This window comes from Eptatretus burgeri, chromosome 4 (assembly GCF_056783735.1).
Source record: "Eptatretus burgeri isolate ZD-2024b chromosome 4, Ebu_testis_v1, whole genome shotgun sequence".
Taxonomy (NCBI): domain Eukaryota; kingdom Metazoa; phylum Chordata; class Myxini; order Myxiniformes; family Myxinidae; genus Eptatretus; species Eptatretus burgeri.
The window spans coordinates 119,648,606-119,674,867 of NC_140964.1; the positions used below are offsets into that span (position 1 = coordinate 119,648,606).

Sequence of the window (26,262 nt, forward strand, 5' to 3'; positions counted from 1 at the left end):
TTAGGGTCAAGCAAAAATCACCGCCAAATAATTTATACCTTCGTACTACGTGTATCTATTACTAATAGGAGGACCTTTCATCTGTCCATCCGGCAACATTCTAAAAGGGTTCCTTTCCTGCTATTCTATGATGATAAAAAATGTATTGTTGGAAAGTTAAAAATCCAATTACTTGGAACAAAAAATTGTTCCTGATTAAACATGAATACGCCCATTAAGCCCATATTTCAGGCATTGAAGAATAAGAAGCAGGATTTGGAGCTAAATGCAGCGGTTCCAATGGAAACAGTTTTCTTATTCCTCGACTGCAGGAACCCTTTAGAATAATGCACGATGGACACGGAAGGACACAAAATTGTCCATGGACACGGAAGGACACGAACAGCTTCAGAAGCCAATTTTTCCCTCATTGAGAAAGAAGCAAACATTGAAGAAGGCAAAATGGAGTGAAAAAAAAGAAGTGGCTCCTCCAACAGTTCTATACAGAGGTGAGGACCATTTGCAGTCTCCATATCAACTGCATTCCAAGCGTTCAGGAGCTCCTGATAAAATGACGGCAACCATGAACAAGGCTTCATGAGGTGATGAGGAAAATATTGTTACGAATCTGGAAGCCATGAGCACTCAACATACAGGTCCAATAGCTCAGTTATTTCGATAAGTAAATGTGGATAGATAGCTCCCTTTCCCCTGTTTAATGGGTAATTAAATGTTCATGCACTACAAAGTTAGTTTGATAGCTATAGTCAGGGTTTTCTTTTATTTTTACACCCCTCTTAACTACAACAACAACAACAGCATCACCCTCACCTTCACCTCGCTCTGACCGACGCCATTGCCTATGTGCGTGTCTGCACGTATGTGGGCAGAGCCCACGCAGAATAATGTTAACTGCCTGTTTGGAGGGCAGTCCACAGCGACGGCCATAATGCCCGTTTTGGCCAATGACAGGGCGACGAACGCATTTTGCGTGCCAAAACCATCCAGTGAGGGAGAGTGGGGAGGGAGGAGGCGAACTCCCCACCCCGGACGAGGGTGAATAAGGATGCGGCGCGATAGGAAAAAAAGAGTTTTTGGTTGTCGGGACGAGCGCTGACGGAGCTCTCGACTCTGCTCGCATCTCGCTGGTGCCTGGTTCTTCCATCGCATCTCTCTGGCACCTGGTTCTTCCATCGCATCTCGCTGGTGCCTGGTTCTTCCATCGCATCTCGCTGGTGCCTGGTTCTTCCATCTCATCTCTCTGGTGCCTGGTTCTTCCATCGCATCTCGCTGGCGCCTGGTTCTTCCATCGCATCTCGCTGGCGCCTGGTTCTTCCATCGCATCTCGCTGGTGCCTGGTTCTTCCATCACATCTCTCTGGTGCCTGGTTCTTCTATTGCATCTCGCTGGTGCCTGGTTCTTCAATCGCATCTCGCTGGCGCCTGGTTCTTCCATCGCATCTCTCTGGTGCCTGATTCTTCAATCGCATCTCGCTGGCGCCTTGTTCTTCCATCGCATCTCGCTGGTGCCTGGTTCTTCCATCGCATCTCTCTGACACCTGGTTCTTCCATCGCATCTCGCTGGTGCCTGGTTCTTCCATCGCATCTCGCTGGTGCCTGGTTCTTCCATCGCATCTCGCTGGTGCCTGGTTCTTCCATCGCATCTCGCTGGTGCCTCGTTCTTCCATCGCATCTCGCTAGTGCCTGGTTCTTCCATCGCATCTCGCTGGTGCCTGGTTCTTCCATCGCATCTCGCTGGTGCCTGGTTCTTCCATCGCATCTCGCTGGTGCCTGGTTCTTCCATCGCATCTCACTGGTGCCTGGTTCTTCCATCGCATCTCGCTGGTGCCTGGTTCTTCCATTGCATCTCGCTGGTGCCTGGTTCTTCCATTGCATCTCGCTGGTGCCTGGTTCTTCCATCGCATCTCGCTGGTGCCTGGTTCTTCCATTGCATCTTGCTGGCACCTGGTTCTTCCATTGCATCTCGCTGGTGCCTGGTTCTTCCATCGCATCTCTCTGGTGCCTGGTTCTTCAATCGCATCTCGCTGGCACCTGGTTCTTCCATCGCATCTCGCTGGTGCCTGGTTCTTCAATCGCATCTCACTGGCGCCTTGTTCTTCCATCGCATCTCGCTGGTGCCTGGTTCTCCCATCGCATCTCGCTGGTGCCTGGTTCTTCCATCGCATCTCGCTGGTGCCTGGTTCTTCCATCGCATCTCGCTGGTGCCTGGTTCTTCCATCGCATCTCGCTGGTGCCTGGTTCTTCCATCGCATCTCGCTAGTGCCTGGTTCTTCCATCGCATCTCGCTGGTGCCTGGTTCTTCCATCGCATCTCGCTGGTGCCTGGTTCTTCCATCGCATCTTGCTGGTGCCTGGTTCTTCCATTGCATCTCGCTGGTGCCTGGTTCTTCCATTGCATCTCGCTGGTGCCTGGTTCTTCCATCGCATCTCGCTGGCACCTGGTTCTTCCATCGCCTCTCTCTGATGCCTGGTTCTTCCATTGCATCTCGCTGGTGCCTGGTTCTTCCATTGCATCTCACTGGTGCCTGGTTCTTCCATTGCATCTCGCTGGTGCCTGGTTCTTCCATTGCATCTCGCTGGTGCCTGGTTCTTCCAGCGCATCTCGCTGGTGCCTGGTTCTTCCATCGCATCTCGCTGGTGCCTGGTTCTTCCAGCGCATCTCGCTGGTGCCTGGTTCTTCCATCGCATCTCGCTGGCACCTGGTTCTTCCATCGCATCTCGCTGGTGCCTGGTTCTTCCATCGCATCTCACTGGTGCCTGGTTCTTCCATCGCATCTCGCTGGTGCCTGGTTCTTCCATCGCATCTCGCTGGTGCCTGGTTCTTCCATCGCATCTCGCTGGTGCCTGGTTCTTCCATTGCATCTCGCTGGTGCCTGGTTCTTCCATCGCATCTCTCTGGTGCCTGGTTCTTCAATCGCATCTCGCTGGCACCTGGTTCTTCCATCGCATCTCGCTGGTGCCTGGTTCTTCAATCGCATCTCACTGGCGCCTTGTTCTTCCATCGCATCTCGCTGGTGCCTGGTTCTCCCATCGCATCTCGCTGGTGCCTGGTTCTTCCATCGCATCTCGCTGGTGCCTGGTTCTTCCATCGCATCTCGCTGGTGCCTGGTTCTTCCATCGCATCTCGCTGGTGCCTGGTTCTTCCATCGCATCTCGCTAGTGCCTGGTTCTTCCATCGCATCTCGCTGGTGCCTGGTTCTTCCATCGCATCTCGCTGGTGCCTGGTTCTTCCATCGCATCTTGCTGGTGCCTGGTTCTTCCATTGCATCTCGCTGGTGCCTGGTTCTTCCATTGCATCTCGCTGGTGCCTGGTTCTTCCATCGCATCTCGCTGGCACCTGGTTCTTCCATCGCCTCTCTCTGATGCCTGGTTCTTCCATTGCATCTCGCTGGTGCCTGGTTCTTCCATTGCATCTCACTGGTGCCTGGTTCTTCCATTGCATCTCGCTGGTGCCTGGTTCTTCCATTGCATCTCGCTGGTGCCTGGTTCTTCCAGCGCATCTCGCTGGTGCCTGGTTCTTCCATCGCATCTCGCTGGTGCCTGGTTCTTCCAGCGCATCTCGCTGGTGCCTGGTTCTTCCATCGCATCTCGCTGGCACCTGGTTCTTCCATCGCATCTCGCTGGTGCCTGGTTCTTCCATTGCATCTCGCTGGTGCCTGGTTCTTCCATTGTATCTCGCTGGTGCCTGGTTCTTCCATTGCATCTCGCTGGTGCCTGGTTCTTCCATCGCATCTTGCTGGCTCCTGGTTCTTCCATCGCATCTCTCTGACACCTGGTTCTTCCATCGCATCTCGCTGGTGCCTGGTTCTTCCATTGCATCTCGCTGGTGCCTGGTTCTTCCATTGCATCTCGCTCGTGCCTGGTTCTTCCATCGCATCTCGCTGGTGCCTGGTTCTTCCATCGCATCTCGCTGGCACCTGGTTCTTCCATCGCATCTCGCTGGTGCCTGGTTCTTCCATCGCATCTCACTGGTGCCTGGTTCTTCCATCGCATCTCGCTGGTGCCTGGTTCTTCCAGCGCATCTCGCTGGTGCCTGGTTCTTCCATCGCATCTCGCTGGTGCCTGGTTCTTCCAGCGCATCTCGCTGGTGCCTGGTTCTTCCATCGCATCTCGCTGGCACCTGGTTCTTCCATCGCATCTCGCTGGTGCCTGGTTCTTCCATCGCATCTCACTGGTGCCTGGTTCTTCCATCGCATCTCGCTGGTGCCTGGTTCTTCCATCGCATCTCGCTGGTGCCTGGTTCTTCCATCGCATCTCGCTGGTGCCTGGTTCTTCCATCGCATCTCGCTGGTGCCTGGTTCTTCCATTGCATCTCGCTGGTGCCTGGTTCTTCCATCGCATCTCTCTGGTGCCTGGTTCTTCAATCGCATCTCGCTGGCACCTGGTTCTTCCATCGCATCTCGCTGGTGCCTGGTTCTTCAATCGCATCTCACTGGCGCCTTGTTCTTCCATCGCATCTCGCTGGTGCCTGGTTCTCCCATCGCATCTCGCTGGTGCCTGGTTCTTCCATCGCATCTCGCTGGTGCCTGGTTCTTCCATCGCATCTCGCTGGTGCCTGGTTCTTCCATCGCATCTCGCTAGTGCCTGGTTCTTCCATCGCATCTCGCTGGTGCCTGGTTCTTCCATCGCATCTCGCTGGTGCCTGGTTCTTCCATCGCATCTTGCTGGTGCCTGGTTCTTCCATTGCATCTCGCTGGTGCCTGGTTCTTCCATTGCATCTCGCTGGTGCCTGGTTCTTCCATCGCATCTCGCTGGCACCTGGTTCTTCCATCGCCTCTCTCTGATGCCTGGTTCTTCCATTGCATCTCGCTGGTGCCTGGTTCTTCCATTGCATCTCACTGGTGCCTGGTTCTTCCATTGCATCTCGCTGGTGCCTGGTTCTTCCATTGCATCTCGCTGGTGCCTGGTTCTTCCAGCGCATCTCGCTGGTGCCTGGTTCTTCCATCGCATCTCGCTGGTGCCTGGTTCTTCCAGCGCATCTCGCTGGTGCCTGGTTCTTCCATCGCATCTCGCTGGTGCCTGGTTCTTCCATCGCATCTCGCTGGCACCTGGTTCTTCCATCGCATCTCGCTGGTGCCTGGTTCTTCCATTGCATCTCGCTGGTGCCTGGTTCTTCCATTGCATCTCGCTGGTGCCTGGTTCTTCCATCGCATCTTGCTGGCTCCTGGTTCTTCCATCGCATCTCTCTGACACCTGGTTCTTCCATCGCATCTCGCTGGTGCCTGGTTCTTCCATTGCATCTCGCTGGTGCCTGGTTCTTCCATTGCATCTCGCTCGTGCCTGGTTCTTCCATCGCATCTCGCTGGTGCCTGGTTCTTCCATCGCATCTCGCTGGCACCTGGTTCTTCCATCGCATCTCGCTGGTGCCTGGTTCTTCCATCGCATCTCACTGGTGCCTGGTTCTTCCATCGCATCTCGCTGGTGCCTGGTTCTTCCATCGCATCTCGCTGGTGCCTGGTTCTTCCATCGCATCTCGCTGGTGCCTGGTTCTTCCATCGCATCTCGCTGGTGCCTGCTTCTTCCATTGCATCTCGCTGGTGCCTGGTTCTTCCATTGCATCTCGCTGGTGCCTGGTTCTTCCATCGCATCTCGCTGGTGCCTGGTTCTTCCATCGCATCTCTCTGGCGCCTGATTCTTCCATCGCATCTCTCTGGCGCCTGATTCTTCAGACCGCATCGCGACACTGGTCTGGGTAGCTCGTCTCGTCGAAGACCGCACGAGGCGGGAAGGTCCATGTCCTTCTGGGTATCTGTGTGTGTATGTGTGTATGTGTGTATGTGTGTATGTGTGTATGTGTGTATGTGTGTATGTGTGTATGTGTGTATGTGTGTATGTGTGTATGTGTGTATGTGTATGTGTATGTGTATGTGTATGTGTATGTGTATGTGTATGTGTATGTGAGTGTGTGTGTGTGTGTGTGTGTGTGTGTGTGTGTGTGTGTGTGTGTGTGTGTGTGTGTGTGTGTGTGTGTGTGTGTGTGTCTGTGTGTGTGTGTGTGTGTGTGTGTGTGTGTGTGTGTGTCTGTGGGCCCGTCTGTAAGTAGAAATCGTTAAGTGCTTGCCCTTTGTACATTGCATTTCCTTCTCGTTGGATAACTCTGCTCCTTGCGTGCTCCCCCTTCCCCCCATTATAAATACATCCATGTGTTGAATGTATCAGCTCGTTTTTGTGGTTCTTTTATTGGTTTAACATGGTGAGTGTTGGGAGAATTAAAGAAGGCCGTTGTTGCCATAGTGGTGTGCATTTGGGACCGAGGGAAGCTCTGTGACCATCCGCTCCGGTCACGCATGGGTCGAGCGCGCATACGGCTCGTCCCGTACGAGCGCCGTCGAGGGTGTGAATACTCGGTAGCTCGCCACGTGGGTCTCGGTATTTTGAAGTTTGGCAAACAACCCTGTACCACGTGGTGGAATTATTGACGATTCACGGTCCGGTAAGGGACCCGTACCCTCCGAGTTTTCCGAAAGGTACGATCTAGATTCCGGGTGTTCGGTGGAGTCGACCCTACTGCTCCACCTAGCGGTCGTGCTCGCAGACGATACCCGCCCCGCAACAATCTACCTTTTGTACTTCAACCTGAGCAAGTCCCCGAAGAAATCTGAATCCAGTTTGCAGCATTGGTTTCATGTATAGATAGCTATGGCTAGTCTGTTGACAATATGTATCAACAGGGCCATGAAGGCCGGGAAAACCTGAGTCCTCCTTTTACAAGAGGCAAGCTCAGAACACCAAAGGATACCCAGTGCTTACCATTCCAAAGGCAATTCAACAACTTCATTTTCGCATTTACCAATAATTGGTCTGGAATAATTATACAGAAAATCTTAAACAATAGCTTCGGAGTGATAAACTGCTTGAGCAAACAGGTTCTTCCACGTGGCAAGAGGGCATTCAGTAGCCCTCCCCAGTCTCTCAACTTAGCTGCGATTCCATCCTCCAAATTGATCAAGTTATCATGTGATGACGCCTTGTGACAGATAGAAAGAATAAAACCCCAGATAAATAAATTGATGATGACTCCATGTCATTTGCTAAAACAGTGTGGGCAATTCCTCATTCTGCATAGGGCCAGACAAGAGCCCAGAGCTCTTCCACCAATTAAATGCACCAGAAGATGTTGCTGAGTAGACCTTCGGACAGTCATAAAGTGTTTGCATATCTATCAGACTCCCTGCAAACACGAGAATATCATCTACATTATCATGCGGCAGCACAATGCCACTTAACCTTTGCCTGCTCAGTAAACAAAGGAAAGGTTCAATGCGTATGGAGATCTGACCAGACGGGGACCAGACTGACCAGACAATTCCAGGAGACCCTTGCCTTATTCCTCTTTCAAAAGGTTAAAAATATGAGCAAGGAACCAATAACTTCAATGAGTCACTCTGCCGACATGTACAGGATCTGAAGGATGCCTGCCGATGTAGAGTACCTCCTTCCAAGTCCAAAGAATAACAGGGACTCAAAGAGGTAGTCATGGTTCACATGGTCAAATGCTTTCACTTGGTCCAGAGAAAGAAAGCCTATTGGAAATTGAGTAATGTCCACGCAGTATATTAAATCTCTGACCAGGAATATATTCTCAGATATTGTCCTGCCGGAAATTGCATAGGACTGATCAGGAAATACCAGTTTATGCAATACAGGTCCAAGACAACTTGACAACATTTTTGCCGTTATCTTATCCGTAGTCAATGCACATCACAGACACTGGACAAACAAGCATAGATTGGGAGCATGCGCCACAGTGTGTCGATTTGTCCACTTTCCGCCGGCACTCCAGGGGCCTCTGTCTGGCCTCCCCCAGGCAGATGCCTGACCCATCCCCATCTCATTGGGATAGGACATTCCAGACACCCATCAAAAGGGACCACCAAAGGTTAAACCAAGGAGACTGCCGTCTGGTGGACGACACTTCAGCACCACCCCAACACACACTGCAGTGTGTTTTGTGGAGTGAAGTGTTTTGTGGTGGCTGGAGTGCAAATCCTTCTACCAACCACCTAGGAAAGGTAACCAACTGCAGGAGGCTGTCCGCAGATGCAGTTGGCACCAGATATGGCTCGGCAGGAGCTCTTCCCCCTTTTAGCAGGTTTTGTATTGAATCAAGCTGATTGTCCATGTTCATACAACCTCCACACCAGAGGGACCTGGTGGGGCAGCCAGTTTAGTCGCTGACACTCGACCATGAACAGGTTCGTACAAGTTTTACATGACACCAGCAGCAAGTCACAGATCTGATCTGGCCTGACCTGACAATCAGGGTTGGGTGCCGCCATATCAGGCGGGTTGCTTTGTACCGTCTATTAGCGTGGCACAATGTACGATAGTCCCTTATGTCCCTCAAATCCCCTGCCTTGAGAATGAATGCCAAAATAACCGCATTTGGTCTACTTCATAAGCTTCCTGGGTGACACTTATTGTACGTAATGAATTCCAATTAGACCCCATTCCGTTGTAAAATTAGCAAGACAAGCCATCAATTCCAGGAGACTTATCAAGCGACAGACAATGCAGGGTAGCTGTCGATTTATCTCCATACAGTGGAGCCTCTCGTCACTCCTGGTCTTTTTGGGCAGCCACGGAATAACAGTTCCACAAAGAGCCACGAGCCTCAATATCAACATTCTTACCCAAATAAAGCGAAGCATAAATGCTCAAATCCGCTCATGAACTCTCTAAGTCATTGAGCAAAGAGAGATTCTCAGCAAAAAAAAACACAGGATGGGGTCCTGAAGCAACTGGTGCAGTTTTCCAAAGCTTTGAGATAACTCAGGACATCATCATCCTCAAATTATGACTGCAATTGAGGATGCACATATGCCCCTGAGGCCTCTATGGAACAACTGACCTTCAGGGCATTCTTCTTTTACTCATACCTATGTAATTCAACAAGGGTTTTGGTGAAAGATATGACTCCAATTGTAATGACTTGCAGTCACTCAGCTGGTGTGGTCAGGCATCACTCAATATGCAACAATTCTTCGTCGAGCCGTGCAATCTCTACCCCAAGTGCTTTTCATGCATGATTCATGAGAGTATTCCTGACATAATAAGTTCAACCATATTTTCTATTCGTCCCACCAGAGTCCAAGCGAGTTGAAGTCACCCGTCCTCTTCGTACAAGCTTGCGAAAATTGACGAAAGGCTGAAAAAGCCTCATCTAGGACGAAGATATTGGTGCTAAAAGAGACAGCACCATAGTACATAGTTGAAGTTCGTGAAATTGTAGTAGTCATCATGGTAAACATTTAACACAGTGTTCATTTTATTCAAGCATTGATTTCACAGCAGAAGGGTCTCTTTACTCCCACGCATATACGCATATGAGTTCCACTGACATACGATGTCCCACTCTTCCTACGTCAAGCGGATGTCCCGACATATAACTAACCATGCAGCAGGGGTTTAGGAAGAGTAGGGGGATGACGAATCGGATGTTCATGCTGAGACAGCTGGTGGAGAAGAGGTTTGAGGTGCAAGGGTGAAATTTTTATTGGGATTTGTGGACCTGTTCAAGGCCTACGACGCTGTCGTGAGAGAGATGGTGATGGCGACACTGAGATGGATGGAGTACTGGAAGCAGAAGTTCTGGTGGAAGGGATGTACAAAGGAACAAAGGGAAGAGTTTTGGTTGGTCCAAGGATGTCTAAGGAGTTCAGCATGAGCATTGGTTTGAGGTAGGGAAGCTCACTCATGTTTATCATGATTATGGAGCTGGTAAGCTGGAAGGTGAGCTTGAAGGGTGGTATGGGGAGGATGCTGTATGCAGACAATCAGGCTGTTGTGCTGGAGAGTTGGCGGAATATGCAGTAAGTACTGGGGTAGTAAAAGGAGGCATTTGAGAAACATGGGCTGAAGATGAGTATGGAGAGGACTGACGTGGTGTGGGATGGGCAGCAGAGAAAATAAATTAATATCAGGTTAGAGGGAAAGGAGATCAGACATGGAAATAGGTTTGAATATCTGGAAGGAACAGTGACTGGGGATGCGAAGTATGAGATAGAGGTCTGGAGGAAGATTCGGGTGCGTGTGAATGCATGTTGGAGGGTAGCAGACAGAAAGATATCACGGAAATTGAAAGGGAACGTTCTGATGTCATATGTAACACCGGCCTACCTTTATGGTCTGGAAACGGTGCCACTGGCAGAGACAACAACAAATGCTGCAGGTTTGTAACAACTACTGGGTCAGGAGTATTGTGGGAGTGATCAGGGAAGATGGATGAACTGATGGAGGAGATTGGTGTGCAGATGAGCGTGATGGGGAGAAAGGTGAAATGAGGGCTGAGATGGACGGGACACTTGGTGCAGATAGGGAAAGAGAGAATGGCAAAAAGAGTGGATAGATTGCGAGAGCAAGGTAGGAGGAAAAGAGGTTGACCGTGGTTGAGATGGGAGAATTGTGTGAAGATATCAGTGAGGTAGGGGAGGTTGGAGAGTGGAGAGAGTTGGCTGAGGATGGAGGGAGCTGGAGGAGTATAGTGGTCATGGCAGGACAGAAGCCTGGTGCCATCGGGCCCCACCCCTTATAAAGGGAAGAGCAGGAGGAGAACAACAACATCAAAATATTGCTGTCGTGGGCACTATAGTCGGTACAAACTGCAATGTGCTGTTGATTTGTCCATTGTATACTAATCTCCTTATTGTATAGTTCATGTAAGCATGCAATGGTTTTTCTTCATGTCCTTGCCGTGCTTTTGATAATCATACTCTAAATTGAGTGATGGCGTATGCGTGTATGTATGTACCATCTCCTCCTCGAGAGGATCTGATAGAGAAAGATGAAACTTTTAGGGGTTAATGATATCAACCTGAAGTGTGCCTGTGCAAGTTTTATGTGACTCCGTCAAGTTTTGAAAGAAGAAATTGGATGGGGATTGGGGTGGGACTGGGGAGGAGTGGGACTGGGGAGGAGTGGGACTGGGGAGGAGAGGGATTGGGGAGGAGTGGGATTGGGAAGGAGTGGGACTGGGGAGGAGTGGGATTGGGAAGGAGTGGGACTGGGGAGGAGTGGGACTGGGAAGGAGTGGGACTGGGGAGGAGTGTGACTGGGAAGGAGTGGGACTGGGAGGAGTGTGACTGGGGAGGAGTGTGACTGGGGAGGAGTGTGACTGGGGAGTCCCGGATTTTCAAAAAGTCTGATAAGGAGGCCTGTTTGAGAAAAAACATAAGTAGTGTGCATGTTTTTGCTTCATAATACGTAACCCAGGTTATTTTTTCATTTGCACGAACGATTGAAGCAGCGGTCTGTTGCCTATTCACCGCCCAAACAAACGTATAAGAACGTTTCGCACGTTTGCAACAAGATCGCCTACAGGACGGGGATTCTGCGAGGACATATAGTTATTGAACAGGCTCAACCTTTGACGTAAATATGCGTAAGCTGTGGCTGCTGGTCGCATCACTGCTGGGAGCATAGCTGTGCCACTGATGCAGTGCCCCCTCTCTTGTGGGGCAGATAAGAGCAATTTTTGAGAGGAATCGTGCAAATGATGATTGATACAAGCATCAAATTTGGCACATTTGTTCTCCAGGGGATTCCAATGAAATCTGCCCGATTGGCCATTTGAAAATCCAAATTTTGAAAAATTTGGATTTTCAAATGGCCAATCAGGCAGATTTGATCCGAAAGCCCTGCAGAACAGAAATGCCAAATTTGATGCTTGCATCATAATTTGCACGATTTTTCTATTATCGACTACACTACTCTTCCCAGTAAGCTGATACTCATTTTGCCGACCTCGGAAGGATGACAGGCTGAGTCAACCGAACCAGTGCTATCTAACGGCACGGGCTCCAACTCAAGACCCAAAAAGGTCTTAAGCCACCTTAACCTTTGACATGGGGGGGGGACATAATCCCATGACATCACAGAGCCGAAACAAAATATAAATCACCAACAGCAAAGCAATCAAGGTCGCACCAGGACACGGCAATGAAAAGTCCATTTTTAATGCTCAATGGTCTCAGTTGCAAAGAAGACCGAGGGTCATCAACACAATGAGCAATGCACGCAGAAGTGTCCGGTTAAATGTTCGAACGACCCGCTTTCAACGGCCCCGCTCGTTTACGACCTTTCTGGTGGACCGTGGACGTCAGGAGCAGCGGACGCGGTAACATTAGGAACTCGAACGGGTTAGGGTGATGCCAAGATGCTCAGTCACCTTATCCCTCGGCCGGGTCATTGCGCTGCAGTGGGACCGATGTCTGCGAACGGGGCGACTGATGCCGAGGGAGGGCCTTTCGTCCGGGTGGTTACGAAACAGGCGGTTGAAGTGAGGACGGCTTCTGTACGTCAAAAGTAATCGGATGTTATCTCTGCTTTGCTCCACCAACGTACTTTGAGGCTGCAATCTGCATTTCAAAAAAATAATATGTGAAACACATCAAGTGTTCAACTGGGAGATTGAACTGTAAATATATTATGGTCTCGGTGAAGCACAAGCATGACGTGGGACAAATGAACTCTGAGGTCCAAGGTCGTTGTACAAGGTGTTCCAGAAGTCGGTGCACTCAACGAAATACTGATGTTTCGTGCGTTTGTTAAATTTAAAATTTAAATCTCTGTTTAAAAGAGTTTACGTACAGCTATCATATTGACTTGGTCCAAGGGAATACCCACCAGATGCTACCTCTGATGGTAGGTGTTACCTTCTGATGAGAGGTGGAGGTGCTACCTTCGCTGTTATTGACAAGAAATACTTTTCCCTGAAAGATTTGTCTTTTTGCACAAGAGTTGTTAAGTTTCTGGTGCACTGTTTCTATTGAGACTCCCTGTATGAAACATGGCGTGGTATGTCTAACAGCACGGGGTCAACGATCAGAGCTCCGTGGAACTGAGCACTTCACAAGTACATCGTTATCACCTCCTCAATGCTACCGGATTGAACATCGAGGACGAAAGCACAAACAAGCTTCATTTCACTGCGGATTAATTTCAACACCAACCTCATGCTACACACACACACACACACACACACACACACACACACACACACACACACACACACACACACACACACACACACACACACACGCACACACGCACACGCGCACACACGCAGGTATACATGCACACCTGCACACACATGAAGGTATACATGCACACACACACACACACACGAAGGTATACATGCACGCACACACATGAAGGTATACATGTACGCGCACACACACACATGAAAGGTATACATGCACGCACACACATGAAGGTATACATGCACGCACACACATGAAGGTATACATGCACGCACACACGCACACAAACACGAAGGTATACATACACGCGTGCACACACATGAAGGTATACATGCACACACACACATGAAGGTATACATGCACGCACACACATGAAGGTATACATGCACGCACACACATGAAGGTATACATGCACGCGCACACACACACACACACACACACACACACACACACACACGCACACACACGCACACACGCGCACGCGCACACACGCAGGTATACATGCACACCTGCACACACATGAAGGTATACATGCACACACACACACACACACGAAGGTATACATGCACGCACACACATGAAGGTATACATGTACGCGCACACACACACATGAAAGGTATACATGCACGCACACACATGAAGGTATACATGCACGCACACACATGAAGGTATACATGCACGCACACACATGAAGGTATACATGCACGCACACACGCACACACGCACACAAACACGAAGGTATACATACACGTGTGCACACACATGAAGGTATACATGCACACACACACATGAAGGTATACATGCACGCACACACATGAAGGTATACATGCACGCACACACATGAAGGTATACATGCACGCGCACACACACACACACACACACACACACACACACACACACACACACACACACACACACACACACACACACACGAAGGTATACATGCACGCAAACACACACATGAAGGTATACATGCAAGCACACACACACATGAAGGTATACATGCACGCACACACACACACGAAGGTATACATGCACGCACACACACACACACACATGAAGGTATACATGCACGCACACACACACACACATACACACACACAAGATGGTATACATGCATGCACACACACATGAAGGTATACATGCACAGACACACATGAAGGTATACATGCACACACATACACACATGAAGGTATACATGTATGCACACACACACACACACACATGAAGGTATGCATGCACACACACACACACATGAAGGTATGCATGCACACACACACACACATGAAGGTATACATGCATGCACACACACATGAAGGTATACATGCACGCACACACACACACACACACACACACACACACACACACGAAGGTATACATGCAAGTACACACATATGAAGGTATACATGCACGCGCACACACACACACACACACATGAAGGTATGCATGCACACACACACACACACATGAAGGTATGCATGCACACACACACACACACACACACACACACACACACACACATGAAGGTCAGCATGCACACAGACACACATGAAGGTATACATGCATGCACACACACATGAAGGTATACATGCACGCACACACACACACACACACACGAAGGTATACATGCATGCACACACACATGAAGGTATACATGCACGCACACACACACATGAAGGTATACATGCACGCACACACACACACACACACACACACACGAAGGTATACATGCATGCACACACACATGAAGGTATACATGCACGCACACACACACATGAAGGTATACATGCACACACACATACACACAGACAAGCCGGTAGGCGGACATGGGTAGTCGCCTGCCCAATAGAACCTGACACGATGGGCCCGTTCGATGGGGAATGACCTGAGGATTAAGCACAAGAAAATTCATGATTCCAGCTTCAAGGGTTAATGCTGCAGATTGTTTTTTCGTTAAAATACCCCCACATTTAGAGGTTCTTCGGCCGTTGCTAGGCAACGGAGGGGTCCATTGCAACGGTTCTTTCTCACACATAACTAGGACATACCATGAACCTACCATACCAGTTTCATGTATATCTGACTCACAGTCTCTGAGATATAACGAACTTCGTTTTTTTATTGTTTTCGTCCAGGGTTCATTCAAAGTCTATCTTCTCCGACAGTTTTTATAGGATCCGGCTGGAAATTTTTGACAATATGGCTGAATGTACTGCCCACAGTCGCTCGTGGCTCGATTTTTTATTTTCGAAAAAATAAACTTTTTTATGATTTTTCAAAAATTTCAAACTCCCGTTGCTAGGCAACGGTGGTGTCCATAGCAATGGTTCTCATTTGCACACAACGAGGTCATGGTATGAACCTACCAACCAAGTTTCATCGAAATCACCATTTTAAATACTGATAATAAAGGAAGAACAAATCTCAAAAAAAAAAAATTGTTTTCTTTTTTCTACGAGATCGACTACCCAACATATCGACGGAAATACTGATAATAAGGGTAGAAAAAAATCTCAAAAAAAAAATTTTTCGATTTTTTTTTTCGACTAGATCGACTACCCAATATACATGCATGCACACACACACACACACACACACACACACATGATGGTATACATGCACGCACACACACACACACACACACACACGAAGGTATACATGCATGCACACACACATGATGGGGATTGAAGGTACACACACACACACACACACACACACACACACACACACACACACACACACACACACACACACACACACACACACACACACACACACACACACACACGCTTCTCGAGCATGCACAAAGGAGACCAGCTTGCCTTTAGGCAACAGAAGGGATCCTGGTTAATCAAACAGACAAAGTGCTCAGTGCGAAAAGATAGCGGAAAATAAGTTGTCGTCACGTGCGGTTTGAGGCATTAAAAACGGTCTCAAGGACTCGGAGCGGACTCGTTTTACACTTATAGTTCCCTTATCACTATTACATCATACATGCACCTAAAGGTCTGAGTATAGTAATAAGGTAATAAATACTCGGGTTTCTCTCTCGCCTTACTAAGCTGAATAGTGTAGTCGATAATAGAAAAATCGTGCAAATGATGATACAAGCATCAAATTTGGCATTTCTGTTCTGCAGGGCTTTCTGATCAAATCTGCCCGATTGGCCATTTGAAAATCCAAATTTTGAAAAATTTGAAAAAAAAAAAATTCGAAGTCACAGCTGGCTGAAATTCTTGAAGCGCAAGTGAACATCCCAGACAGAGAACCAAGGGGAGATGCAGTCATCATTGATGGCTCAGCACTTATCAATGCCCTACCTCCACACACTTCAAAGATATTTGATGACTATGCTAAAGAAGACATCATCCCAAAGGTGGAATCCTATGGTGCCAGGTACAAGAAGGTGGATGTAGTGTTTGATGTGTACAACAAGTCAAGTCTGAAGTCCGAGGCAAGGTCGAAAAGGGGGCAAGGAATCAAAAGAAGAGTGACAGGAACCAGTAAGACCCCAAGTAACTGGAGAAGCTTTCTTCGAGATGACAGCAACAAGAATGAGCTGTTTCACTTCCTTGCGGAAAAGATGTGTGAATCACAGACGACAAGCACAGTCATTGTCACAAAAGGAGAAGATGCCATTAGCAACACAAGGAAGTTACTGGATGCTGTGTCTCCATGTTGTCATGAAGAAGCTGACACTTAAATATTTGTACATGCCAGGGATGCAACAATGGATGGTAGCAAGTCCATTATCATTAAGGCTAATGACACGGACGTACTAGTCATAGCAATATCTGTACTGCCATCCTTACAGGAACTAGGTCTTGAGAACATGTGGATTGCCTTTGGCCAAGGAGCCAAGGCGCGATGGATTCCAGTCCATGAGGTAGTTTCTGCAATAGGGCCTGAGAAAGCTAGAGGGATCCCATACTTCCATGCGTTCACTGGATGTGACGTCGTGTCTGCCTTCCGTGGTAAAGGGAAGAAAACTGCATGGCAGATTTGGAACGTCTGTGATTGATGTTTCTGAAACATTCACCAATCTCAGCCAGCATCCAACATTGATTCATGATCTTGACTTTTTTTAAAGTTTTTTATTTATTTATTTATTTATTTAAAATTTGGATTTTCAAATGGCCAATCAGGCAGATTTGATTAGAATCCCCTGGAGAACAAATGTGCCAAATTTGATGCTTGTATCATCATTTGCACGATTCCTCTCAAAAATTGCTGTTATCTGCCCCCACGAGATTACTCGGTACTGTGTTGGTCTGTTCAGCATTCTCACATGAACACCGAGCTCCAGATACAGGGAACCCCAGGGTTCAAATCCCATGTCCAGGATGTTTGGCCATTTGTCCACTGTGCAATGTCCTTGTAATTGAGGTAAAACGACAACGATGTGTACTCACGTCTTTGTCCTGCAGGTAATTTATGAACAAGGTACTTGGTGAGCCTAAGATCAATGTACGAATCTTTTCATCAGTAGTTTGACATCCTTGATGGAGATATATCTTCTGAAAAGCAGAGGGGATACGTGGACTCAAACAAATTGTACAACTTGGACATGACATTTTTTTTGTCTGTCTGTCTGTCTGTCTGTCTGTCTGTCTGTCTGTCTGTCTGTCTCTCTCTCTCTCTCTCTCTCTCTCTCTCTCTCTCTCTCTCTCTCTCTCTCTCTCTCTCTCTCTCTCTCTCTCTCTCTCTCTCTCTCTCTCTCTCTCTCTCTCTCTCTCTCTCTCTCTCTCTCTCTCTCTCTCTCTCTCTCTCTCTCTCTCTCTCTCTCTCTCTCTCTCTCTCTCTCTCTCTCTCTCTCTCTCTCTCTCTCTCTCTCTCTCTCTCTCTCTCTCTCTCTCTCTCTCTCTCTCTCTCTCTCTCTCTCTCTCTCTCTCTCTCTCTCTCTCTCTCTCTCTCTCTCTCTCTCTCTCTCTCTCTCTCTCTCTCTCTCTCTCTCTCTCTCTCTCTCTCTCTCTCTCTCTCTCTCTCTCTCTCTCTCTCTCTCTCTCTCTCTCTCTCTCTCTCTCTCTCTCTCTCTCTCTCTCTCTCTCTCTCTCTCTCTCTCTCTCTCTCTCTCTCTCTCTCTCTCTCTCTCTCTCTCTCTCTCTCTCTCTCTCTCTCTCTCTCTCTCTCTCTCTCTCTCTCTCTCTCTCTCTCTCTCTCTCTCTCTCTCTCTCTCTCTCTCTCTCTCTCTCTCTCTCTCTCTCTCTCTCTCTCTCTCTGTCTCTCTCTCTGTCTCTCTCTCTGTCTCTCTCTCTCTCTCTCTCTCTCTCTCTCTCTCTCTCTCTCTCTCTCTCTACAGCTGTTGCTCGCTTGGCACGTGCGTGCAATCGCGAAGACCTGTTGCTCAGTTCCTGGCGGTACGCGCGGAGCCTGTGTTGCTTTCTCCTTTCCCTCTTCTCATCGTCTAAATGTTTTAGTTTTCGTTTTCTCTTGACCCCCTTTCTCCTTGTTTTCTCTTTTCCATTGAGCGAGAGAGAGAGAGAAAGAGAGCGCGCACGGTAGGTGGTGTTCGGGTTTCTCAGAACCCCTCCCGGTTTTGAGACCTGGTTTCCATCCGACGTGTTTTGTTAGTTTTTGCCATTGCTTTGGCTCCTTTAAATGATTCTTGGACCGCGTCCATATTATTATCATTAGTATTATTATTATTTTCCTCCATTCGCCAGCTTCGCTTGTGTATTGGTTTTTATTATTATTATTATTATTATCATTATCATTATTATTATTATTATTTTTTTTTTAATACCCCGAGGCATTGAGTGTTATTGCGCCTAAATCATGGCGACCGTTGAGCTGTTAGAGTCTTTAAGTCGGAAAAATGGGTTTTCGTGTACGCCACCACCCGAAATCTCAGTTGAAAAAGTTGTTTTGTGTGTCAGAAATTAATCGGCATGCATAGTGTAATAGCTGCATCGAGAATGAATCAGCGTGTTGTTATCTTCGTCGCTAAAGAGCAAATGGTGGCGCAGCTTGTGGAGTCAGGACTGACTGTGGAGCCGGATATATTCCTCTTCATATCACCCCTCGATGTTCCATCGATGAAGGTACTCCTGTCAAATATTCCTCCCTTCATAAAAAACGAGCAGGTGAAGGCTGCTTTAGAACAGTATGGCACTGTGGTTTCAAAAATAACTTTCATTCCTGTTCGGTTTAAGGACCACAGTACAAAACATATTCTTTCCTTTCGACGTCAACTATTTATTATTCTGAAGCCAAACATTCGTGAGCTCGACGTGATGTTAAAAATTGAACATGAAAAGTTTACTTACCGCATCTTTGCCTCATCTCAGACTTTAGTGTGTTACAAATGTGGACAGTATGGTCACATGAAAAATGAATGCCCAAGGGGCATTGAAAAAGAATCAAGTAAAGTTGAAAATGTAAATGAACCTGAGGTCACTGGGGTGTCTACTGAAGCAGGGGAAAACTCTGAAAATCAAACAAATGCAAAAAATGAGTCTGGTTGGGTGACACGAGGAAAACGGAGGCACCAAAGTGCAGTTTTAGTCGAACCTTCTTCATACGCGGAAGCGGTCGCTGTGAAGAGGGTTTCACTCAATCGGAAAGAGAGTAACCAAAATCCTTCAGATGTTTATGCCTGTCCTCCCACATGTGATGACGAGGAGACTATGGAGCTTCAAAACACACCATCAGTAGATGTCCCAGGCAGAGACGAAATTTGTTCTGGACATACAGAAGGTAGTCATACACTGAAGCAGAATGTTCATGCGGAGATTGTGTCTAACACCGAAGAACCAACTGTTGAAACCATAGTCGTGCCTAATACCTCAGAACCAGCAGTTCAGACTACAGTGGAGCCTAATAACTCAGAGCCATCTGTCCAAACTATAGTTGTGCCTAACACCACAGAACAATCTCACCAAACTGTAATTGCACCGAGTACCATAGAACTGCCTGTCACATCTACAGCCACACCCATTACCTCAGTGACTTTGAAGCAGACACCTGAAAAGTTAGAAGGAAATCTGCTTCCTGAGGATTCCTTTTTCGTGAAACCATTTCCAATGTCTGCTATATCTGTAAAGAAAAAGGAAGCTGAATTTGAACACGAGTCGTGTGATTCCGATGATACTTGTTCAATATCAGATTCTTTTGAGTTGGATGGTGCAGCTGGAGATTCACAAGACCACAAGGGCTTAAATGCCCCTGCTCCTGCGAAGGTGATCAAGTTCCTCCATAACACCTTTCGGAAAAAAATTAAACTAACAGATTTCTTTCCAGAACTCGATAAATTTATGCTTACCACATCCCTTATTACTAAAAATCCGGCAGCCTATGGCACCAATGAATCCCACGTACACAGATTGAGGAAATATGTAACTCTGGCAAGGAAAGAACTTCAGTAACCAGTACCCACCTATAAAATACAAAAATGGTTCTGCCTCTTGCTTGTTTAAACATAAATGGGGGCCGCGCCCCTATACGTAAAACACATGTTCGACTGTTACTTGATCAAAAGCATATTGATGTAGCTCTTCTTCAGGATGTGCGTTGTGGACCGACTTGTTCTGCAGAGTGGCAAACCACAATAAGGGATTCTTGGTTTTTCAGTTCCTTTGATTGCTGCAGTGCAGGAGTTGCTTTCTGGTTTCGATCAAGTCTTTCATCGGACCAAATTGTTTTTCACGAATTCATGCAAGGTCATTTGGCTTTTGTGGTTTTTTCTTATGGAGGCTATAAAATCACACTATTAAATGCTTATGTCCCAAGTAATCCTGCAAAAAGAAACGAATATTTTTCCATTCTTGATGATTGTTTATCCCAGATTTATTTTAGTGGTCTCGTGTGCCTCGCTGGTGATTTTAATTGTACCTTGGAGCCAGCTCTGGACCGTAATGGCTTAGAACCCCACCCTGAGAGTGCAAAAGGGTTTGCGACCATTTTAGCAAAGTATAATTTGGTTGATGGTTGGAGATTGCAGCACCCCAAAGTTAAGCAATATTCGTGGTGTCAAGCTTCCAATAACAGGGTATCGTTCGCTCGCTTAGATAGATTTTATGTTAATAATGATTTTCGGAACTTCATATTGTCTACGGCAATTTCTCCCTCTGGCTTTTCGGATCACCACCTAGTTTCTTTAAAATTAACTTTTCCCTATCTTCAACATAGCAGTGCCTATTGGGCTCTAAATGTTAGTCTTTTGGAAGACATTGTTTTTTGCAATGCTTTTAGGATCTTTTGGACTTCTCTTTACGGAAGGAAAAATACTTTTCATAGCAAGCTACAATGGTGGGATATTGTAAAAATCCACATCAAAATCTTTTGTCAGCAGTATAAACTTCATCACTCTCAGGATAGTCTTTCAAGGATAACGAATCTAGAAAAAGAGGTTTTAGAATTGCAAAGAAATCCTCTTGAGTTGAACAGAAATCAAGGATTACGTAAAGAATTTATAACTAAAAAGAACTTCTTCACAGTCTTGTCAACGAAAGGGCTAAAGGGGCTTTAGTGCGGCTTAAGATTAAAAATTTGAGTCTTTTTGACACTTCATCAAAGTTTTTCTTCTCTTTGGAGAGGAAAAGTAAAGCTCAACAACAACTATTATCTGTACAATCACCTGAAGGAGAGATAGTAAGTGAACCTAAGATGATTAAAAGAATTGCAGTCGATTATTTTTCTTCTTTATTCTGTGCAAAAAAGATTGATTTGAATGTTGCAAAAACCTTTATTGAACCTTTACCCAAGTTGTCTGAGTCACAGCGAGCCTCTTTGGAGAGGTCCATCACGCTGGAGGAGTTGGGTCTTGCTCTTTCCAGTATGGCGTCCGGGAAAGCTCCTGGTCTGGATGGAATCCCCTGTGAATTCTACAAAACCTTTTGGGACATTATCAGACCCGAACTTTTGGAAGTACTCAAGGAAAGTTTTCAAGTTGGGGAGCTCCCCCTAAGTTTCCGGCGAGCCGTTGTTTCCTTGTTACCAAAGAAGGGAGACACCCAGTTACTCAGAAACTGGCGTCCTGTCTCCTTACTGAACACTGACTACAAGATTTTTTTCAAAGGTCCTTGCCTCTCGCTTAAAATTGGTAGTCCAATCTTTGGTGCATCCTGATCAAACCTGTTGTGTGCCTAGACGATCAATATATGACAATCTTGGCGCTGTTCGTGACATTGCTGATGTGTGTGATCTTCTGCATAAAAGTACTGGCTTAATCTTTGTTGATCAAGAGCATGCCTTTGATAGTATAGATCATAGTTATGTATTTGCTATCCTAAAGGGTTTTGGTTTTGGTCGTATTTTTGTATCATATATTCAGTTGTTGTATCACAATATTTCTAGTTTATTCAAAATAAATAATGAGTTGATTCCTCCCTTTACTGTTACCAGATGAATAAGGCAAGGGTATCCCTTATCCGGACTCCTTTATGTTCTTTCCATTGAACCCCTTTTAGTTAAATTGCGTGAGAAACTTGTGGGATTCTCTGTCGCTCCGGACATACCTGCTATAAAAGTTGTTGCTTATGCAGATGATATCTGCACTACAATTCAATGTCAAGAAGATGTATCTGAACTACTTAAAACTATGAATAATTTTACCCTTGCTTGCTCAGCCAGAGTAAACTGGACAAAGAGTTATGCCTCCTTTTTTGGATTAGCAATGCATTTTTCCTTCCCAACACTACCTGGCAATTTATCCTGGAAGAATAATAGTGTTTACCATTTGGGTGTACACCTTGGTGATGCTCAAAGTATTCAGAAAAACTGGGATGGACTAACAGACAAAGTCTACTCCAGACTTCAGAGATGGAGGGGCCTTCTGTGCAAATTATCATATCATGGAAGAGTTTTAGTTATTAACAATTTGGTCTCTTCCATCTTGTGGCACAGGTTTATTGTCTTGCAGCCACCTGCATGGCTAATTAAAAATATTCAAAAACACTTAATCGATTTTTTCTGGGGTGGTATGCACTGGCTTCGACCAGGTGTGCTCAGCCTTTCTCGGAATGAGGGGGGTCAAGGGCTTGTTGACATCACCAGCAGGATCATGACTTTCCGCATTCTTTTTGTGAAAAAGTTGCTTTATAACCACATGCCTTGGGAGAGTTTGACCCTTTGTTTGCTAAAGCAAGCGGGCCGGCTAGGATATGGCCGTGAGCTTTTTTTGCTCGACCTCCTGAAGATCGACGTGTCACCACTTCCTCTGTATATGCAGAGTGTGATCAATGCTTGGCAAGCTTTATCACTGCAACGTGAGGTCACTTCCTTTACTGCCTCGATGTTCTTAAATGAACCAGTTTTCTACAATCCCTGTTTTACAGGAATCCCATCCTCTAGGGCTTTTGTGCAACATTTTGTGGGGTCCAATATACTTCTTGTGCACAATCTGCTGGATTTTTCAAAAGAAAGATGGAAATCTGGTCATGAAATCTCCACCATTACTGGGTTGAAATCAATTCGGATAATTGGTCAGCTTTTTTCTGCTATCTTAAAGGTATTAATGAGTTTTGGAGTGGGTTTCAGGAGTCTTTTTGATATTGTGGATTTGCCCAATCAAGATGCCTTCCCTGTTTTGCTTTTGGACTGGGATGGAAAATCTGTACCTTTAAATTCCATTGAGAAGGGGAACCTGTATTCCTTTTGTATTCAGTATATTTTTGCTGATTCAGTTAAAAGTCCTTTCGGGATTCAATGGAAAGAACATTTGCCAACTTCGACCCCTCTTGTCCCTGCATGGAGAGGTTTATATACCCCCCCCCCCCCAATTTCTAAACGTTCGGGCGACCTGCAATGGAGATTAGTGCATTGCATCCTCCCTTATAATATCTTATTGCACAAGTTTTCCAATGAGATCCTGGAATTGTGCCCATTTTGTGAAAACAATGAAACGCTTTGTCATGCATATGTAGATTGCATAAGACTTGTCCCTCTTTTTCAGTTTTTGCATGATATTATTTTAAAGATGGGTCTTTCTTTTTCCTTGGTGAAATTTATTTATGGTTTCCCTATTTCCTCCAGTTTCAAATCTGAGACTGCTTTGGCCAGGTTTTTGGTTGCTGAAGCAAAAATGGCAATTTATAAGACAAGGAAAAAGAAGGTGGAATCTGTGGATGCTTGTTCTTGTGTTTTATTAACCTTTAGAACTTTAGTTGTGTCTCGCATTCAGCTTGATTTCTTTTTCTGTTGCAAGTCTGGGAGAATGCAGGATTTTGTTGACAAATGGTGTGTAAAAAATGTTCTTTGCTCTGTTGTAAATGAATCACTTAAATTTCCTTTCTGATTTAAAATGTATGAATCAACCTAAAATGTTTTTTAATAATTGGTTGTTCATCTGTTTTGGTAAAATATTTTTTTCTACCTCTATAAATACCCTCTTGTTTGTTATAATATATTTTGTTTGCTTGCTGTGAAAAACAGTTAAGTGTTGTGCTGACGCCTTTGTCTCATTGGTGAGACACCTTTTTATACTTTTCTAATAAAATAATATAAAAAATCTCTCTCTCTCTCTCTCTCTCTCTCTCTCTCTCTCTCTCTCTCTCTCTCTCTCTCTCTCTCTCTCTCTCTCTCTCTCTCTCTCTCTCTCTCTCTCTCTCTCTCTCTCTCTCTCTCTCTCTCTCTCTCTCTCTCTCTCTCTCTCTCTCTCTCTCTCTCTCTCTCTCTCTCTCTCTCTCTCTCTCTCTCTCTCTCTCTCTCTCTCTCTCTCTCTCTCTCTCTCTCTCTCTCTCTCTCTCTCTCTCTCTCTCTCTCTCTCTCTCTCTCTCTCTCTCTCTCTCTCTCTCTCTCTCTCTCTCTCTCTCTCTCTCTCTCTCTCTCTCTCTCTCTCTCTCTCTCTCTCTCTCTCTCTCTCTCTCTCTCTCTCTCTCTCTCTCTCTCTCTCTCTCTCTCTCTCTCTCTCTCTCTCTCTCTCTCTCTCTCTCTCTCTCTCTCTCTCTCTCTCTCTCTCTCTCTCTCTCTCTCTCTCTCTCTCTCTCTCTCTCTCTCTCTCTCTCTCTCTCTCTCTCTCTCTCTCTCTCTCTCTCTCTCTCTCTCTCTCTCTCTCTCTCTCTCTCTCTCTCTCTCTCTCTCTCTCTCTCTCTCTCTCTCTCTCTCTCTCTCTCTCTCTCTCTCTCTCTCTCTCTCTCTCTCTCTCTCTCTCTCTCTCTCTCTCTCTCTCTCTCTCTCTCTCTCTCTCTCTCTCTCTCTCTCTCTCTCTCTCTCTCTCTCTCTCTCGTTGTTGCCCCACTGCTTCAATATACGTATGTTGCCTTTTAACCCTCTTGCCACCTTGCTCTTCCATGAGCCTCGATCTTGTATAAAAATAATTAAAAACTGCAATAGGTGTGTCTGTAAATATAGACAGAAAAAGAGAACCACAAAACGAAGACCTATTCCGATCAAAGGTACAAAGCACTCCAATGGAATTATATGTTGATGACGTGGAATTACAAACCAAATAACCAACCAGTTTGACAGCATTTATAAGCCAAAGTGAGATACAGTGTACTGCTTCAACCATGGTGACCAAACCCACTGATAAGCATACTGTGAGTTGAAACATTTTATCGATGTGAACTATGAACCGACATGAGATGATTCCATGAAGTTCAACACAATGTAAACGTGTTTGAATGTTTGTGGTTAGAGAAGGTGATCCGACATCATAACCAAAGCCAGTTTAGCGCAACTAAGGACAAGTGGTGAGGATGTAGAGTTTGTTCGTGAGTTGTTGGAGCGCACAGTTCCCATAAGTGCTTTCAGATTCCACTGATGATGTTGACAAATCCTGAAAACAAAACCTTGAGAAATGTTCCTTTACAAGTAGCAAACCGTATCCGTATTATTGTGTCATGGTAGTGTGTGTGTGTGTGTGTGTGTGTGTGTGTGTGTGTGTGTGTGTGTGTGTGTGTGTGTGTGTGTGTGTGTGTGTGTGTGTGTGTGTGTGTGTGTGTGAGAGAGAAAAGAACACCTTGCTGATGTCCCACCCTGAAAGTCATGAAAGCACTAACCAATGGCAATCATCAACAAGATGGTATTCATGGAATGCTTACCCCACACAGTCTTGAGAAGGAGTTGGTGTGAGGCAACTCTTCTGGCAGCAAATTTGTAATTACAAAAAATATATTCAAATCAAATGGAAGACAAAATAAAATAGGTACTGCATTGGAGTCATCAGAAGGAAACTAAACAAGCAAAAAACAAAGATGGAGTCATCAGGAGGATTCTGGATAGGACTCAGGTTTCAGCTGCTACTCCACCACCCTCAAAACCCATCCAGGTGCAGCCAAGTGAGCCAACAAAAAAAAATCAAAAAGAACATAGATTAAACAAGTCTGGAGACGGTGATGGTTCACG

General features: G+C 46.3%; 1 protein-coding gene and 1 long non-coding RNA gene across 4 annotated transcripts in view; one reads left to right on the plus strand and one right to left on the minus strand.

Moving 5' to 3' along the window:
• The window catches only part of LOC147028984 (solute carrier family 2, facilitated glucose transporter member 1-like), a 180,269-nt gene that overhangs the window by 125,782 nt on the left and 28,225 nt on the right, over nt 1-26,262 (minus strand). The window contains exon 1 of one of the 3 annotated variants that reach the window (XM_085879883.1): nt 12,165-12,331. The exons of the other annotated variants lie outside the window; for them this stretch is intronic. Coding sequence (XP_085736009.1) covers nt 12,165-12,185 — 21 coding nt within the window. The 5' untranslated portion in view covers nt 12,186-12,331. Of the gene's footprint in view, nt 1-12,164; nt 12,332-26,262 lie in introns of those variants that run through there. 3 annotated transcript variants of the gene reach the window in all.
• On the plus strand, nt 18,067-24,190 carry LOC147028986 (uncharacterized). Its single transcript, XR_015057789.1, has 2 exons — nt 18,067-18,476; nt 21,682-24,190. It is a non-coding gene; the product is annotated as an uncharacterized LOC147028986 (long non-coding RNA).